The sequence below is a fragment of the Panulirus ornatus genome, chromosome 25 (genome assembly GCF_036320965.1).
Source record: "Panulirus ornatus isolate Po-2019 chromosome 25, ASM3632096v1, whole genome shotgun sequence".
Taxonomy (NCBI): Eukaryota; Metazoa; Arthropoda; class Malacostraca; order Decapoda; family Palinuridae; genus Panulirus; species Panulirus ornatus.
In genome coordinates this window covers 4,977,787-4,994,732 of record NC_092248.1, presented here as the reverse complement: position 1 = coordinate 4,994,732, position 16,946 = coordinate 4,977,787, and the positions used below count along the sequence as shown (strand labels likewise).

Here is a 16,946-nt window from a genome sequence, read left to right as displayed (position 1 = left end):
CATATATATATATATATATATATATATATATATATATATATATATATATATATATATATATATATATATATATATATAAACGAACATAGTACATAGGAACGAGCACCTTCATAGAACATGCAAACCTCCAACAGCCAGGATCGAACCCGGGACTCCTGTGCCACAATAACACGTTGCTTTCAATAAAAATCGAAAGATGATTCCCATGACTCAAATCATTCGTAGAGTGATGAACAGTGTAGTGTAGTGTAGTATCGTCCAGTGTAGTGTACTTGGATACTATAGTCTGTAGCTTAATATTATCTGCCTTCCTTCTACACTGTTGAATTCCGTGCTTCCTGTACTTTAGTTGTGCATGATTATTTGTTTTTTCCTGAAGTAGGGTTGTTATAATAGGGAGTGAAGGACGGAGTGAAAGCCTTCTCATTGTTCTATCCTTACCTCATCTATCCAGAATAGCCCTTATCAACCACAAACCAGCAGAAAACTGTGTCATAGGCCATCCAACCAACATTGTTACTTGTTTGAATATACAGTCCACTTGGAACCTTTGTTAAAGTCCTTTGTTAACCATAAGATCAGATCCTTGACTTCGAATACAAGATATGGAAGGATCATATCCCCACCATCAGATATTGACGATAGAGTTGAAACCTGGGGTTTAACAGTTGTCACACATATACCAGATCCTTAATATCAACAATAAACGATATACATAATCTAACCTTTGATATTAAGTGTAAAATACATATAGTAATCACACTCTTATGGCCAAGTGTTAACCAATTATATAAATAAATCCAAACGAGATAAATTGCAACTGAAATAGAAGATAAATCCTTTTGTATATACTATTGCACATCAATGGAATGACCTACCAAATTACATCGTGAGCGGATGACGAGTTGTTTCAAACGTTGGTTGGATATGTGCGTCAGTAGCAATAGTCTGATGGGCCACAAGAGATGCCTTGAATGGGCTAAAAGCTGTCCTGTAGCGTACGATCATTCTTATATTGTTGGATGTTGAAATGAAATACATTAAATCAAGATATTGAAAAAAGGTGTTGACTTATTGCGAAATACTGGTAGAAGAGGGGAAAAAAAAACACTAGTTTACCAACTGGAAAATTTATTTACAAACAAGAAGACTACTACAATATATATATATATATATATATAAACTTGGCCTAATGGTTTCCGAAAATATATTCTTGAAATGATTCATTTTAAAGTTAATCATAAGGATAAATACTTGAGTAATCAATGCAAGGCAGAGCAGGTAGTCATTTGTCTAGATGACTTTCAACATTTATAACAAGTAATATGTTTTACAATAACATAATCATCATTAGTACATCAGCGAAATTGCAAGGTAAAATGACCAATGGCATTATAATCTGACTCTCCTATATGTGATTTTACAACAAGATTTAACATAAACGTATTTCTTCATATACCTGCTCTCCATTTTCTGCCTTAACATGGGATTGTCAGACACAAAAAACTGAGCGTCTGACGAGAAATTCTCCTCTAGCTTCCCTTTCAGAAAGTTATGATACAGAAAGGGAGGATTTCCAGCCCTCACTTCCCTCTTAGTCGCCTGATATGACACGGCTACATATACATGGCTTCAACCAACCACAGTCCCCCTCCCGCACAATACTAGTGGCAGTAGACGTCAACAAAGCATTTGACACTGTCACCCAACACATCCGCACACAAAAGATACTTGATATTCATCTATTCCTGACGTTATCTCGCTCACACGTTAAATACCATCGTATGAAAAGGAAATGATATAAGCACATAAGTAAAAAAAAAAAGTTATTGATTTGATCTAATTCAAAGAATAACAGTTCTATCACACTCATTTTAAATATGATTGTCTTTCTGAAAAAACTGGTCACATTTTGAAACGTACATCCATAATGAATGATTCCTCCAGATGATAAAATAGTGAATATATGAATATGCCCACTAAATCAACCACTTAAACATCTCTGGATGAAAAAAATAAGAATGGCATTTTGTATAAGTATACATAGCAGTACACTGTGCAAAAAAAAAAAGATATCTTTGAAAGGATATCCAGTAATGTGTACATTCACGTAAAAAAAAAATTAAAAAAATCATGTCCTGCTATACAACACACACTCCCGCCAGAGATCTTATCGCATTGTGTACATTCATTCGCTTACTGAACTGAACGCATAGTCATGTGCTTACTGAACTGAACGCATAGTCATGTGCTTACTGAACTGAACGCATAGTCATGTGCTTACTGAACTGAGTCTGAACTGAACGCACAGTCATGTGCTTACTGAACTGAACGCATAGTCATGTGCTTACTGAACTGAACGCACAGTCATGTGCTTACAGAACTGAACGCATAGTCATGTGCTTACTGAACTGAACGCACAGTCATGTGCTTACTGAACTGAACGCACAGTCATGTGCTTACTGAACTGAACGCATAGTCATGTGCTTACTGAACTGAACGCACAGTCATGTGCTTACTGAACTGAACGCACAGTCATGTGCTTACTGAACTGAACGCACAGTCATGTGCTTACTGAACTGAATGCACAGTCATGTGCTTACTGAACTGAACGCACAGTCATGTGCTTACTGAACTGAACGCACAGTCATGTGCTTACTGAACTGAACGCACAGTCATGTGCTTACTGAACTGAACGCATAGTCATGTGCTTACTGAACTGAACGCACAGTCATGTGCTTACTGAACTGAACGCACAGTCATGTGCTTACTGAACTGAATGCACAGTCATGTGCTTACTGAACTGAACGCACAGTCATGTAAAAGACAGGCGCTTGGCTCAGGGAGCGGTCAGATGGCTTCTAGCTAGTATGAGTTTTAATGTGCCGTTTGAGAGTGTACTTAAGCACGAAAGTCTTTTTGCATTGTGAACATTCATGCGGTCTTTCTCCTGTATGTGCTTTCATGTGCTTCACTAAATTACTTCTTTGACAGAAGGTCTTTTGGCACTGTAAACATTTAAATGGCCTCTCTCTTGTGTGAATATTCATATGAGTACATAAATGACTCTTCTGGGAAAAGGTTCTTTTGCAGTGGTCACATTCAAAAGGCTTTTCTCCTGTATGAATTCTTATGTGCTTCACTAAGTGACCCTTAATAGAAAAGGTCTTCTGACAATGTGAACATTCATATGGCTTCTTTCCCGTATGAATTGACATATGCTTCGCTAGACAATTCCTGTATGAGAAGGTCTTTTGACACTCTGAACATTCATGCGGCTTCTCTCTAGTGTGAATTTTCATATGCTGCCGTAGATTACTCTTGTAGGAAAAGGTCTTTTTACAATGTGAACATTCGTAAGGCTTCTCTTTTGTATGAACTAGATGATGGTTCAGTAAACTACCCCGATATGAGAAGGTCTTCTGGCATTGGGAACATTTATATGGCTTCTCTCCTGTATGAACTTTCACATGCTCCCGTAAGTTACATTTATTGGTGAAGGTCTTTTCGCAATGTGAACATGTGAATGTCTTATCTCCCGTATGAAGTGGCATATGCTTCACTAAACTACTTTTGTATGAAAAGGTCTTTTGACAATGTGCACATTCATATGGCTTCTCTTCTTTGTGAACATTCATGTGTAGTGCTAAATTCCTCTTCCTTACGAAAGTCTTTAGGCAATAAGAACATTCATATGGCTTCTCTCCTGTATGAAGACTCATGTGATGCGATAAATTACTCCTGTGGGAGAAGGTCTTTTGGCATTGGTCACACTTCACTCTTTTCCTCTCCATGGCCCAGTCTTTTGATGAACTGCAATCCACAGGTGACACCCTTGACTAATGTTCAGGGAGTAAGTGCCACAGGTGGAGGTAATGGCTTTGGCAGGTACTGTGTTGTTGTGACAAATAACAAGTCAGTAGTCCCTCCTTGTGTATGTTCTCTTACAATGAAAGTCTGCTACTTTTGTCTCCATTCGATCATTTAACCTATTTATATTGTACATAAACATTCACTATGAAAGAACAAAAACAAATCAATCATTTATAAATATGACAATTCAAGTAAATTACGTACATGTACTAAAATTGGACTTAGTCACGGTCGCACAGATTTAAAGTAGGTATCATCAACAGCATTCCTTGTAAAAAAAAAAAAAAAGAAAAAACAACCATTTAAACGTTAACTCTGCTCCTTCACACTCGGGGGTAAACCTTTTCCTTTTCTCTCCGTTTCGACTTCGTTTCTGTCAGTTACGTATTATTTTTTTCATGCCACTGTCACTTGACTGTTGATAATGATACTGTTCCTATCTTTCCTCCGATGTTATTGGTTCTATACACTCCTACTGGCGATAATGTACAGGAGATTTTTCTACGTTTTTTCCTGCTTTTTGTAGTTGAGGGCATAACTATCATGGGTTGTTTGTTCTTCCTCTTTTCGTCAGGCTCTTCACACTCCTGCAATTGGTGTATTTCGTCCTTGTGCCAGCTTGTCAGTCAGGTGGGTTTGGAGGCACATATCACACGGTCTTGTGTTGAACACCAGCAGGAGCAGCTGCCAATGACAGAAAAGTAAACATTAGTATTGTATGTACCACACAAGAGATCTTTAGCGTCAAGTTCCGCCAGTTGTAAAGATAACAATTTCATATGAGATGCTGACCATATCCCAAGATGATTTGATTCCATTCAGTGGAATCTGTAAAGCACCTGAACCTCTGATGCTCATCTGGCTTATTTCTTTTTAAGCATGAATGAAATATTATTCAAAGACTTTTAGAAATATGTATATAGAATGAGATATTTTGGGGTCCTTTACACAAATTCATTACTGTTTGTACATTAACATTCTTGTCTAACATTTCTCCAATACTTTTGTTTCTTTCATGTTGATTGTAATTCATATTTGACCTCCACATCTTTAATGCGTACGGTAGTCCTCATATGAAGGTGATGACCTTAATATAAACACTCTGTTTGGCAAGGGGATACAACAGGACCCTCCTTAATATTATATGTTGTCGATATGTTTAAAATAAAACCCTTATCAGTTATTCATGTTGAGCTTATATTGAGATCAGATCTTATCATGCTATCGTTATGCAGTTATCTTATACAGTTATCAGAATCAGATACCAAAAAAGTTATCGTCAGAAGTGAAAGATGTATACAAAATTAAAACGTTTTACATCATAAGCGATTGGTATATTGACATCCCACTTTTAGAATCTAACCGAAAACATTAAAATTGCGAACACATAAAGAGATCAGACTTAGGATCAAAGAAGACATATGATTTACAGAGTTAGTCTAACAGCATCAAAGACTGATGATTTATAGAGTCAGACTCTCAGCATCAAAGACTTAACGATGCTCAGAGTTCGTATCATAGACGTCAAAAATTGACGATGTACCGAGGTCATTCCAGCCTCTTAGACTATGAACATGGAGTCTCTGTTCTCCTCAGATACATAGACTGCGTGGAGTCTTGATGCAAGTTTTTAAAACTTTGATTATATTCACAATGTATTTCATGGGAAGACCTTCGTTTTACAAATAAAAGGCTTTATAGTGCCCAGAACGGATAGAATTAATAGGTAAAGGATGGGAAAGCTATCAGTCCATATTGAAGCGTTAAACACTGGAACAAGCTACCGTAAAAGATTGCTCATACAAAGGAAATAAATGTGTTCAAAAACCAGCTGGAACAAACATCTCCTCAGCTTAGGTATCTCCTAAGTACGAGAAATGACAGAAAGATGCATGTAACTTGAGAGATGACACTCTTGAGGAAATCCAACCATAGCCAGAGGAAAGCACAGTGTAGTGTCATGTGGTGCAGTGTAGTATAAAGTAGTGTAGTGTAGTGTACTTGGGTATTATAGACACTAGCCATTGATGGTTGACTTCATTCCTTCCAGTAGTGTGTGGTTTTTATCTTCCATTCCTTTTCCCTGCCAGCTGTAGTTGCCACAGGGAATGCAGCGCGAGTAGAGAGCTTTTCTTTCTTACTATTCTGTCCTTACCTCAGCTCGTTACTCTTGAAAACAGATCAACAGATAAGTGTGTCATAGGTCAACAGGCCTTCTGTTATCTGCTTTTCGTATGCCCTCCTATCGAAACCCTTAAGACACGTTAAAAGATTATATCTTTATTTTCAAATGCAAGAGAGATCATATTCTCAACACTTAGATCCTAAGGTTTAACTGTCATCATAGAGAAATCACATGGTGAACGTAAGCTGTGATCACAGCAGTAACATGAACACATGCGACAGAGAGTTAGATGAAGTCTTAACTTTCTAACTTCCCTTCAACGGTTCCTTTATCTTGATCAACGATGAGAGAAAGCGAGGCAAAGGTATGGAATGACATAGCCTAGCCTACTGACTCTTGGTGTGTTGTATTCGACGAGGAACGTCTTCGGCAGTTGACTGCTCGTGTGACGTATATGGTCTAGAGCCTTTGAAAATTTTCAGGCCTAGTTGTAGAATGGAAATGAGGTTTATTTTGGTAGGAAATAGATAAACGTCTTGGCTTCCAAATAATAAATTTATTGACAAAAAAGAAAACTATCACAATACACATAAACTTGTTTGATTTTAGGCAAAAACGTAAGCTTGAAACATAAGAATCATTTTCATGAAGGCTTACTAATAAATTGTGAAGTAAATAATAATTGGCAGAGTCGACAACTATTTATCCAAATGACTCTTAAGCCTTTGTCAGTATTGATAAGTTTAACATGACCGTTATCATCAACGAGACATTAGCCAAGTTGACATCCAACACAAATAACAGTAAATCAACTGGTTGTTCACCCTATGACCTTACACCATTTTAACATGTACTTCTGTATAATATCTGCTGGCCATCCTGTCATCTTATAACGAAGGATTCCTTCAGTTGTTATCGTATCACTTTAGAAAGTCATTGGGATCCTCGCTTCCATAAACACTCCTGTGCCTCGACACATCCTCCAGGAGATCTTTTGGTACAGAAAACGTTCATAGGGTTTCTCTCCTGTATGTATTCACAAGTGCTGCACCAACTCATCCTTTGTATTGGTGAAATTCTCGTGGTGTCCCTAACGAACAGTGGTGTATTCCCAATGATCACCCTTCTTACAGGCCTTATAGTTCACTTGAGACTTTTTACTCTGTGTAATTCATTTGGTTCACGAAAGTTCATCTCAAAGAGGATTGCGTTTTAGCTGTGTCTCCTCTCGTGTAAAAACTTTTTTTTTGAGCCGCATTAACAGACTCCTGCTCAAGAACGTATTATGGCACTGTGACCGTTCATGTGGCTTCTCTCTTGTATGAACCTATTATGTATTACACTGAAAAAGGTATTTTGACATTTGAGAATATCCATTTGCCTATAATTCTTCGTGAACGTTTATACGACACACTAAATGAACCGTCTAGGCAGGTGTCTTGGCCCAGTAGTGAACATTCATATCGAATCCTTTCTGCACGAACGTTCGAAAACAACGCTACAAAATATCAGAAAACGGAAAAAAGGTTTCTGTCACTCTCAATTTTCATATGGCTTCTGTATGTACGCACAATGATCATTGACGAAGCTAATGCAGTCCTGCACGAAAGGGCATCCAGTAGCGTGGACGTTCAGTGGACACGCCTGCACGAACAGCCTCGTGCTGCTCGAAAACAAACTCTCCTTCAGGAGATCTCATGGAAATATGTAGTCCATGCATACGGCTCCTCACTTGCATGAATTGCACTATCATGTGAACAATTATCTGGCTTATACCCGACATGACTTTTTCGTGTGCTGCACGAGAGTACACTTAGAGGCAAAGCGCTTTTTGCACCGTGAACATTCATACGGCTTTTCTCCTGTATGAACTCTCATGTGGTATAATAGAGTAGGTCTCTGAGAAAAGCTTTTTGGGCAATGCGAACATTCATACGGCTTCTTTCCTGTATGAAGATTCGTGTGATTCTGTAAGTGATTCATCCGTTTGAAGGTCTTTTGGCAAACTGCACATTCATAGGGTCTCTCTCCTGTATGAATGAATCCTCACGTGCTGCTGCAAATAACGCTTTTCGGAGAAGGTCTTTTGGCAGTGTGAACATTTATACGCCTTCCCTCCGTCGTGAACGCGCATGTGGCTACTTAAAGTACTCTTTTGGGCGAAGCTATTTTGGCAGATTGGACAATGATACGGCTTGCTTCTCCCCTGTATGAACTCTCCTGTGCAGTAATAAATACCTCTTCTGAGAGAAGGCTTTTTGGCTCTGTGAACATTCATAAGGCTTCACTCCTGCATGAACTTGCAAGTGGCTCGTTAAATTGCTCTTCACGGAGAAGGCCTTTCTACAGTACGCACATTCAAATGGCTTCTCTCCTGTATGAACATTCATATGCCTCATTGGAGCACTTCTAAAAGTGAAAGTCTTTTGGCAATATGCACATTCATACAGCTTGTCTCTTGTACAACCATTCATGTGCTGCCCTAAACTACTCTCGTGGTATTGTGAACATAATGATTCCTCATCTTTCCTGACGCAGTTCTGTGGTATAATCATATTACATTGTGAACATGTCATTCGTTTATCTTCCATGACACAAGTCTTGTGTTATGATTATACTGCCGTCACACACAGGTGACAGCCCTGACACTCTCTTATGTTCAGGGAGGTGGAGGAAATGATCCTGGGGTCACCTAAAGTTAACTGCAGTGGGATGAACTACTCACAATCCGTATGTGGTGGAGAATGTTTTTTTTTGACATCTAGCCTCGCATTTGCCTTCTGCAGAAGGTTAGATACACTACCTTCTAATCACACACACACACTTTAATACCAAACGCTAAACTTCAGCTACCAACAGTGGCAGCTTCTGTGATTTACGACTTATAATCCCCATAGCTTACTGATGTTCCAAGTATTCTTACAAGTAACAGTCCAGTAATCCCTAATCAAGCACTCTCCACTTACTCCTTCTTTTGGTCAATCACCCTTCTATCGTTATCGAACGTTCATCACAAAGAAAAAAAGAAGAATGAGTAGCAAATACAACAGTAAGACACACATTTATCATTACATTAATTTACGTGAGGCTATTATTCCTGGGGAAAAAAAAAAATAATGTACATATACACAAAAAGCGTAATACGTTAACATCGACAGATTTTATGGGCATATCATTAAGTTTGTTCTGAAGCTTCAATGTCTTCCTATTCAAAAGGAGATGTGGCTAATGATACCATAACTAGTGTGACTGTATCAAACATTGACACGGTCCTCCACACTTAGACTCTTAACTGCTTTGACTTTGTTCTTGATGTTAATGTATCATTTTGTTCCTCTTGTTTCTGTCTTCACTGTTGTTGTATATTCCCAACATCGTTCTACTCCTTCACTTTCTATGTATTTGAATATCATAGATCTAAGTTATCTAACTCTTTTTTTTTTGTAGTTCACTGCATCATCACTGTATATCTTTGTAATCACCACACTCTAATTCCCATAATTCGTGCTTGAGGCAACGTAATCAATAGGTGAGTTTGGAGGTGCATAACACGTTCTTGTGTTGAACGCCAGCAGTAGCAGCTGCCAATGGCAGAAAAGTAAACATTAGTATTATATGTCATACACGTGAGACCCTTAGAATCAAGGGCCGCCAACAGGGAGAGATAAGAATGCTACATGACATGCTAACGATATCCTAAGAGGTCGTCAAAATGCTGATGATCCATTTTCTACCTCATCTCAGCAAGGGAGCGCCAGGAACATGATTGAGCGTTTAACGAAAAGAGTTCTTTCTTGGCTCCTTCATCTCTTCACACTTTCAAAAAGTTGTGGTATGAAAGGGTAGGATTCCCATTCCCATACCTCCCACCTTTCTTGGTCACCCTCTACAACACTTATGTTCACAACTTATGTAAGCATAACATGTACCTTAGTGTTCCTGAAAGATGAGTGGGCATACAATGTTGAGTCTTTCACGAAACTGGGTTACCCCAGTGTCCAGGTGATTGAACTCAGAGGAAAAGTGCCAGGGACTATGGACACAAGAGCTAGCAATGAAGCCAAGCGTAACAACAGGAGAGACAGACACATATTTGGTGATATCCAGCTCACGACAAGCAACATATATCACAACAGTTTTACAAATCAATACGGTGAACTTTACGACCTTATCTAGATCAAACATAAGAGCCATCATCAGGATTAATAAAAAGACGAAGGGCAAAAGCAGTATAGTATACTAGATCCCATGCAACGGGTGTGAGAGGAATCACTGCAGTGCAATGAGGCGACCCATACAAATGAGGCTGCGGGAGCATGATGCTGACCTCAGGCACTAATAATCTGGTATCATGTGTAAACGAGGATGGACACTGGCTATGAACAGTGTAGCGAGGTGGGGAGGAAAAGATTCTCCAACAGACAGTACACAAGAAAACGAGAAAAACATTGGGAATATCAATCTATCGTCGATTATTATGTGTGATCTTTCACACGACGCACTGAATGACCAGTCTGAGGTAGTGTCTTGACATGGGGAAAATTCATATCCATTCATCCAGTATCCACAACCAGAAAAGGTGATTAAGGCATTTTGTCACGCTGAATATGGTTTTTCACACGTCATGACTTGCGCAGAAGGACTCCATCAAGAAAGGCCGTCCGGTATCATAAACATTCACTTGAGCACGTCTCTTGTAAGGACTGCCATATGGTACCCTACGACAAACGCTCCTCCAAAAGATTATATAGCACTGTTTCTCGCCAGTAAGAAAAGTCATGTGTTGGGCTAAATCGCTATAATAAGAGAGGGTCGTTTGACACTTGCGAGAAATTCTATGGCCTCTATCTTGTATGAGTTTTCATGTGCCGAATGAGGGTGCACTTATTGGCGAAAGTCTTTTTGCATTGTGAACATTCATGCGGCTTCTCTCCAGTATGTACTCTCATGTGCTGCACTAAATTACCCCTCTTTGAGAAGGTCTTACGGCACTCTGCACATTCAAATGGCTTTTCTCCTGTATGAACACTCATGTGAGCCTTTAAATGATTCCCTTGAGTGAAAGCCTTTTTACAGAGTGCACATTCATACGGTTTCTCACCTGTATGAACTTTTATGTGTTCCGTCAAATTACACTTATTGGGAAAAGTCTTTTGACAATGAGAACATTCAAAGGGCCTTTCTCCCGTATGAACGGGCATATGCTTCATTAAACTACTCTTAAATGAGAACGTCTTCAAGCACTCTGAACATTCATATACCTTCCCTCCTGTATGAACGTTCATGTGCCTTATCAAAGAACTCCTCTGGGTGAAGGTCTTCTGGCAGTGTGCACAGCCATATGGCCTCTCTCCAGTATGAACTCTAATGTGCTCCACTAAATCATTCTTGTAAAAGAAGGTCTTAAGACAATGTGAACATTCATGTGGCTTAACTCCTGCATGAACTCTCAAGTGGTTCATTAAATTGTTCTTGCCAGAGAAGGTCTTTTCACAAAGTGTACATTCAAATGGCTTCTCTCCTCTATGAATCTGCATATGTTTGTTTAAATTACCCTTATGAGAGAAGGTTCTTTGGCACAGAGGACATTCATATGGCCTCTCTCTTGTATGAAGTCTTATATGCTGCACTAGATTCTTTCTCCGAAAGAAAGTCTTTAGACAATACGAACATTCATATGACTTCTCTCCTGTATGAACATTCATGTGCTGCACTAAACTACTCTTGTGAGAGTAGGTCTTTTGGCACTGTGAACACGTCAGTCGTTTGTCTTCCATGACGCTCTTTTTCTGAGATTAGATTCTACTCCAGTCTCCAGGTGAAATCCGTGACCACCTCTTTATATTCAGGGTAGAGGGTATGACTCTCGGCAGGAGGGTGAGGGACTCGAGATGTGGACAAGATCGGTGAGAGGTGCTCTGTTCTCGACTCAACCATACCCCGGAGTCACCCAGTGTTATCTATAGTGAGATGAACCCGCTCACAACCCCATGCGTGGTGGTGAATGCTATAAACTACTGGTTTTATATCCTCTTTTCTTATAAGGTCAGGGTATCCTACCTCCTAATCACTCACACGGTTGGGCGCTAAACACCTCCTATACATCCTAGTCCAACCGGCAACAAACTAAGGCAGTTCCCGTAGTTAACGTTGTATAATCCTCCCAACTCTTCATAAACTAACTAGAATGACAAATCGCTGTTCGGTAGTCCCTATGCATGCACACCTTCCAGACGAATTTATGTTCTTTTACTGCGAGAGTATGATTCTTATGCCTACAGATCATTCAGCCTACGACTGTATATAATAATATGCCTCGTACATAAGCTGGAAATGTGAGTAAAAAAACACGTCTGTCTTATAACAATTCAAGTGAGGACATGACTTTTTGGGGAAAAAAAAAAGATATACACACAAGTAGCGAAATATGTTTCAGTTTATAGCTGTAATGTGTTTCTCATTAGCAATTTAATACCTTTAAACCTTAATTACGGCCCTCGTTAAAAATGGAATTGTGGTAAATGATAATATAATTTCAGTGACTATTTTCACCAGTTTGATAGAAGAAAACCTTAAGAACGATCCTTCTCACACGTAGTCAGATCTTTTCCTTTGACTTGGTCTAACTTTTTCCTCGTCTTTAAAGCTCAATTTGACATCACCATCACTTTACGGTTGATATTAATGCTGTACCTTTTGTCTCTAATGTCCATTTTCCTATGTGCTCTTAATGTCCTTAACATCCTTCAGTCTCTTCTTCACATGTCAACATTCGTTTTCCTTTTTTTTCATATGTTCTTCGTCCTTGTTCTGTAGGTGATTGTATAACTATCGCTTGTTCTTCTTCTTCTTCTTCTTCGCGTGAGGTTCTTCACATTCCTTCAATTGTAACATTTCGTTCCTATGGCAGCTTGTCAGTCAGGTGAGCTTGGAGGCACCTATCACAAGTTCTTCTGTTGAGCACCAGCAGGAGCAGCTGCCAATGACAGAAAAGTAAACATTAGTAATAAATGTATTAAACACGTGAGAGACCCTGAGCATCAAGGGCCGCCAGCAGGGAGAGAGATAAGAATGTGACATGACATGCTGACGATATCCTAAGATAAGGTCGTCAAGAAAAGACATGCTCGAGAAGAGGTGAGTTACCCCAAGAATCTATCATGACTTCAAGGAATCTATCATGACTTCAAGGAATCTATCATGACGTACTTCAAGGAATCTATCATGACGTACTTCAAGGAATCTATCATGACGTACTTCAAGGAATCTATCATGACGTACTTCAAGGAATCTATCATGACGTACTTCAAGGAATCTATCATGACGTACTTCAAGGAATCTATCATGTACTTCAAGGAATCTATCATGACGTACTTTAAGTAATCTTTCATGACGTACTTCAAGGAATCTATGACGTATTTCAAGGAATCTATCATGACGTACTTCAAGGAATCTATCATGACGTACTTCAAGGAATCTATCATGACGTACTTCAAGGAATCTATCATGACGTACTTCAAGGAATCTATCATGACGTACTTCAAGGAATCTATCATGACGTACTTCAAGGAATCTATCATGACGTACTTCAAGGAATCTACCATGACGTACTTCAAGGAATCTATCATGACGTACTTCAAGGAATCTATCATGACGTACTTCAAGGAATCTATCATGACGTACTTCAAGGAATCTATCATGACGTACTTCAAGGAATCTATCATGACGTACTTCAAGGAATCTATCATGACGTACTTCAAGGAATCTATCATGACGTACTTCAAGGAATCTACCATGACGTACTTCAAGGAATCTATCATGACGTACTTCAAGGAATCTATCATGACGTACTTCAAGGAATCTATCATGACGTACTTCAAGGAATCTATCATGACGTACTTCAAGGAATCTATCATGACGTACTTCAAGGAATCTACCATGACGTACTTCAAGGAATCTATCATGACGTACTTCAAGGAATCTATCATCTCCAGATAAGAATATTCCTTTGTATCACCATCGCCCTTCAAGACATTGTGAAATTACGGGCGTTAGAAGGTTTGCAAAGATTCATCACAGTCTGCACTGACGCTTGAACATACATTCTACTGGGACCTACTTAAAACATTGAGGCTCTACTCCCTGAACTGCAGATACGTAACATGATTAATACTCTATGAAAATCCTACAATGCATAGATTCCAATCCTCATTCCAAGATAGCAGTTCCCTAAAGACGGAACTATGAGCCATCAGTTAGCACAATAACAAACATCAGGGGTTACATCAATTTCAATACATTATCAAGGGTCCTTTCCACTGCAGACTGCACAATGAAGAAATTCAGAATGAGTCTGGTCTTGTACCTACAAACCGTACCAAGCAAGCCAGGATGTGATGGTTACATGGGTCTTCAATAAGGGCCATCAAGATGACCAAAGAACCAACAACTTGGCAGCCTGGCACCATAACGGGTTAGAAGTCCTCCGAAACCATCATGAGGTAAACAGAAAGGAGAATTTACACAATATGAAAGATTTAGACCTACTGACTAGCAGATATTTAGAATTGGATCAACAGTGCATTTATGTGTTTAACAAAACCAAAAAGTGTCTTAGGTTTTACGTAAACAAGTGTTGGTGGCATATGTGAGAGGCATTCCTCAATTTGATAAAGTCATAGTCAGGCCACACTCACATTATACGTAGTTTATAGTTAAGTCACCGTTACATATAAGGAATAGAAAATGATAACACCAACCCCCAAAAACTTCATGTTCAAGAAAACATATCAAGAGACAATAATCGATTTTCACCTCAATCAAAAAAATGTCGAATGGATGAAAAGGGATTGAGTACAGCTACGTCCCTCTCACTGAGCGAGGGGATGGAAAAGGATTGAGTACAGCTACGTCCCTCTCACTGAGCGAGGAGATGGAAAAGGATTGAGTACAGCTGCGTCCCTCTCACTGAGCGAGGGGATGGAAAAGGATTGAGTACAGCTACGTCCCTCTCACTGAGCGAGGGGATGGAAAAGGATTGAGTACAGCTACGTCCCTCTCACTGAGCGAGGAGATGGAAAAGGATTGAGTACAGCTACGTCCCTCTCACTGAGCGAGGGGATGGAAAAGGATTGAGTACAGCTACGTCCCTCTCACTGAGCGAGGGGATGGAAAAGGATTGAGTACAGCTACGTCCCTCTCACTGAGACCTGGGCCAACGCCAATCTGGCTGGCGACTGACTCCCGTAACTTCCCTATGGTCATCAACCATACGAGGATTAACCGTTATTATAACCAGTTTTCCTCCTTGACCAGCATAGTTCAGGAACTCCCTCCCTTCCTTCCTTCCTTCCTTCTTTGCCTTTCCCTCTTTCTGTAACGGTTTCACCTTTAAGGGTCCAGTTTACAAACACCTGTGGTCTATTAAGTTATTTTTCTTTTCCAGCGTCATAGTCTTTTATTTGACATTTCATTCTAGTGGGTCTCGATTAGGGCATGTCTTTTGCCAGCGCCATGTCGGCTGCCACAGTGTGCGTGTGCGTGTTTGTGTGTGTGTGTGTGTGTGTGTGTGTTTACTTTTTTATAACTATTCGCAGTTTCCCAAGGAACGAGGTAGCGCCAGCAACGTACGACGAAGGGGGCAATACCATGAAACTAATCACATTGTGATGTTTCAGTCACTAACTGATCACAGATGGTCACTGACAATGATTAGATGGGTATAAAAGTTGCCATGGTTGGTGCAACAGCTTTGCCAAAATGTACTTACATGATTATGTTTTGATGTGACACCATTATCATATGGTAATATGAATTGCCCGGAACCTAATTATGGTGGATATTGTTCATTTATCATTTCCATATACTGGTAGAAGACAGTAAGACTTTTGAGTTTCATATTGGAACATTTATAAATAATAAAGATAACAAGCACAATATGCAGTATATATATATATATATATATATATATATATATATATATATATATATATATATATATATATATATATAAACTTGCACTGAAGGTTTGCGAAACATAAACAAGAAATACAAGAAACATTTCACAGCAAGTATTAAGGATAGATTGTGAAGTAATTAACGTATGACAGAACAAGCAATCATTTGTTATTACACATAACAATTTTGCCATTATCTTTGTCATCAACAATACATCAGCGAAGAGCCATAAAAATAACACATAGTTTGTAACGTGGCTGCTCTCCCTGTGTTTTTTAGACTATCTCATATTTTTCTTACCTATCTCCTCGCCATTTCCCGCCCTAGCAAGGGAGCGTCGTGGACTGTTAGAACACCCCTCCTCAAGTTCCCACTTTGGGATATATACATAGACGACTTTATTCAGCCCTAAAAGGCTCAACAGTTCCCAGTATAAACTCCAAAAAAGATTTTCCTGCTCACACAACAGGCACGGAATATTTCAAAGCACTACGACTGCAATCAGTGCAATAATAAACACCCGCAAACACTTAGGATCAAATACTGTTTAATAACTCGCCGAAAGCCTTTAGAAGAACCATACACTCCTTAAAGAACAAAAACCTGAGATGACAGGGTATGGACTTGGACCCTACCAAATGTACCAGGCAAGCCGGGATTTGGTAGCAAAGATGGCCCATGGGATCCGGCCATCAGACGAAAGACAAAAGGAACAACTCAAGAGCCTAGCCCCAGACTGAGGCATCGGGGCAGAAGACATTCGAAACCATTATGAGGTATACGTAAGATGTAAACAATACGTATAAAGAATCCAAAACTAATTGGGAAATCTGAAACTTGGACAACAGTACATTTATATGCTTAACATACTGGTAACAAAAAAAAATGTCTTTTTGGCTTTGTACATCTTTCAAGTGTTGGTTACAAGTCTGCAAAACACTCCTAAACTTGATCAAGATGTAGTAACATCCCATCTTAAACTGTGCTTTGC

The 16,946-nt window shown here is 39.3% G+C and overlaps 2 protein-coding genes across 11 annotated transcripts in view; both read right to left on the bottom strand.

Moving 5' to 3' along the window:
- LOC139757189 (uncharacterized) overlaps nt 1–16,946 on the bottom strand; it is a 145,513-nt gene that overhangs the window by 81,484 nt on the left and 47,083 nt on the right. For 3 of the 10 annotated variants that reach the window (XM_071677333.1, XM_071677331.1, XM_071677334.1), the window contains exons 3-4: nt 12,692–12,974; nt 1,115–4,557 (exon numbers count right to left, since the gene is read on the bottom strand). The exons of 5 other annotated variants lie outside the window; for them this stretch is intronic. In XM_071677333.1, the coding sequence (XP_071533434.1) occupies nt 2,862–3,794 (933 nt within the window). In that variant the 5' untranslated portion in view covers nt 3,795–4,557; nt 12,692–12,974 and the 3' untranslated portion in view covers nt 1,115–2,861. Of the gene's footprint in view, nt 1–1,114; nt 4,558–12,691; nt 12,975–16,946 lie in introns of those variants that run through there. 2 more of the 10 variants (XM_071677332.1, XM_071677329.1) reach the window with 1 other exon arrangement.
- LOC139757191 (uncharacterized) lies at nt 8,409–12,685 on the bottom strand. Its single transcript, XM_071677342.1, has one exon. The coding sequence runs from the start codon at nt 11,773–11,775 to the stop codon at nt 10,843–10,845; it is 933 nt and encodes a 310-aa protein (XP_071533443.1). The 5' UTR covers nt 11,776–12,685; the 3' UTR covers nt 8,409–10,842.

What these genes read in the sequence shown, in the direction of transcription:
- LOC139757191 (XM_071677342.1), bottom strand. Translation starts at nt 11,775, where the DNA reads ATGGAAGACAAACGACTGACGTGTTCACAGTGCCAAAAGACCTACTCT.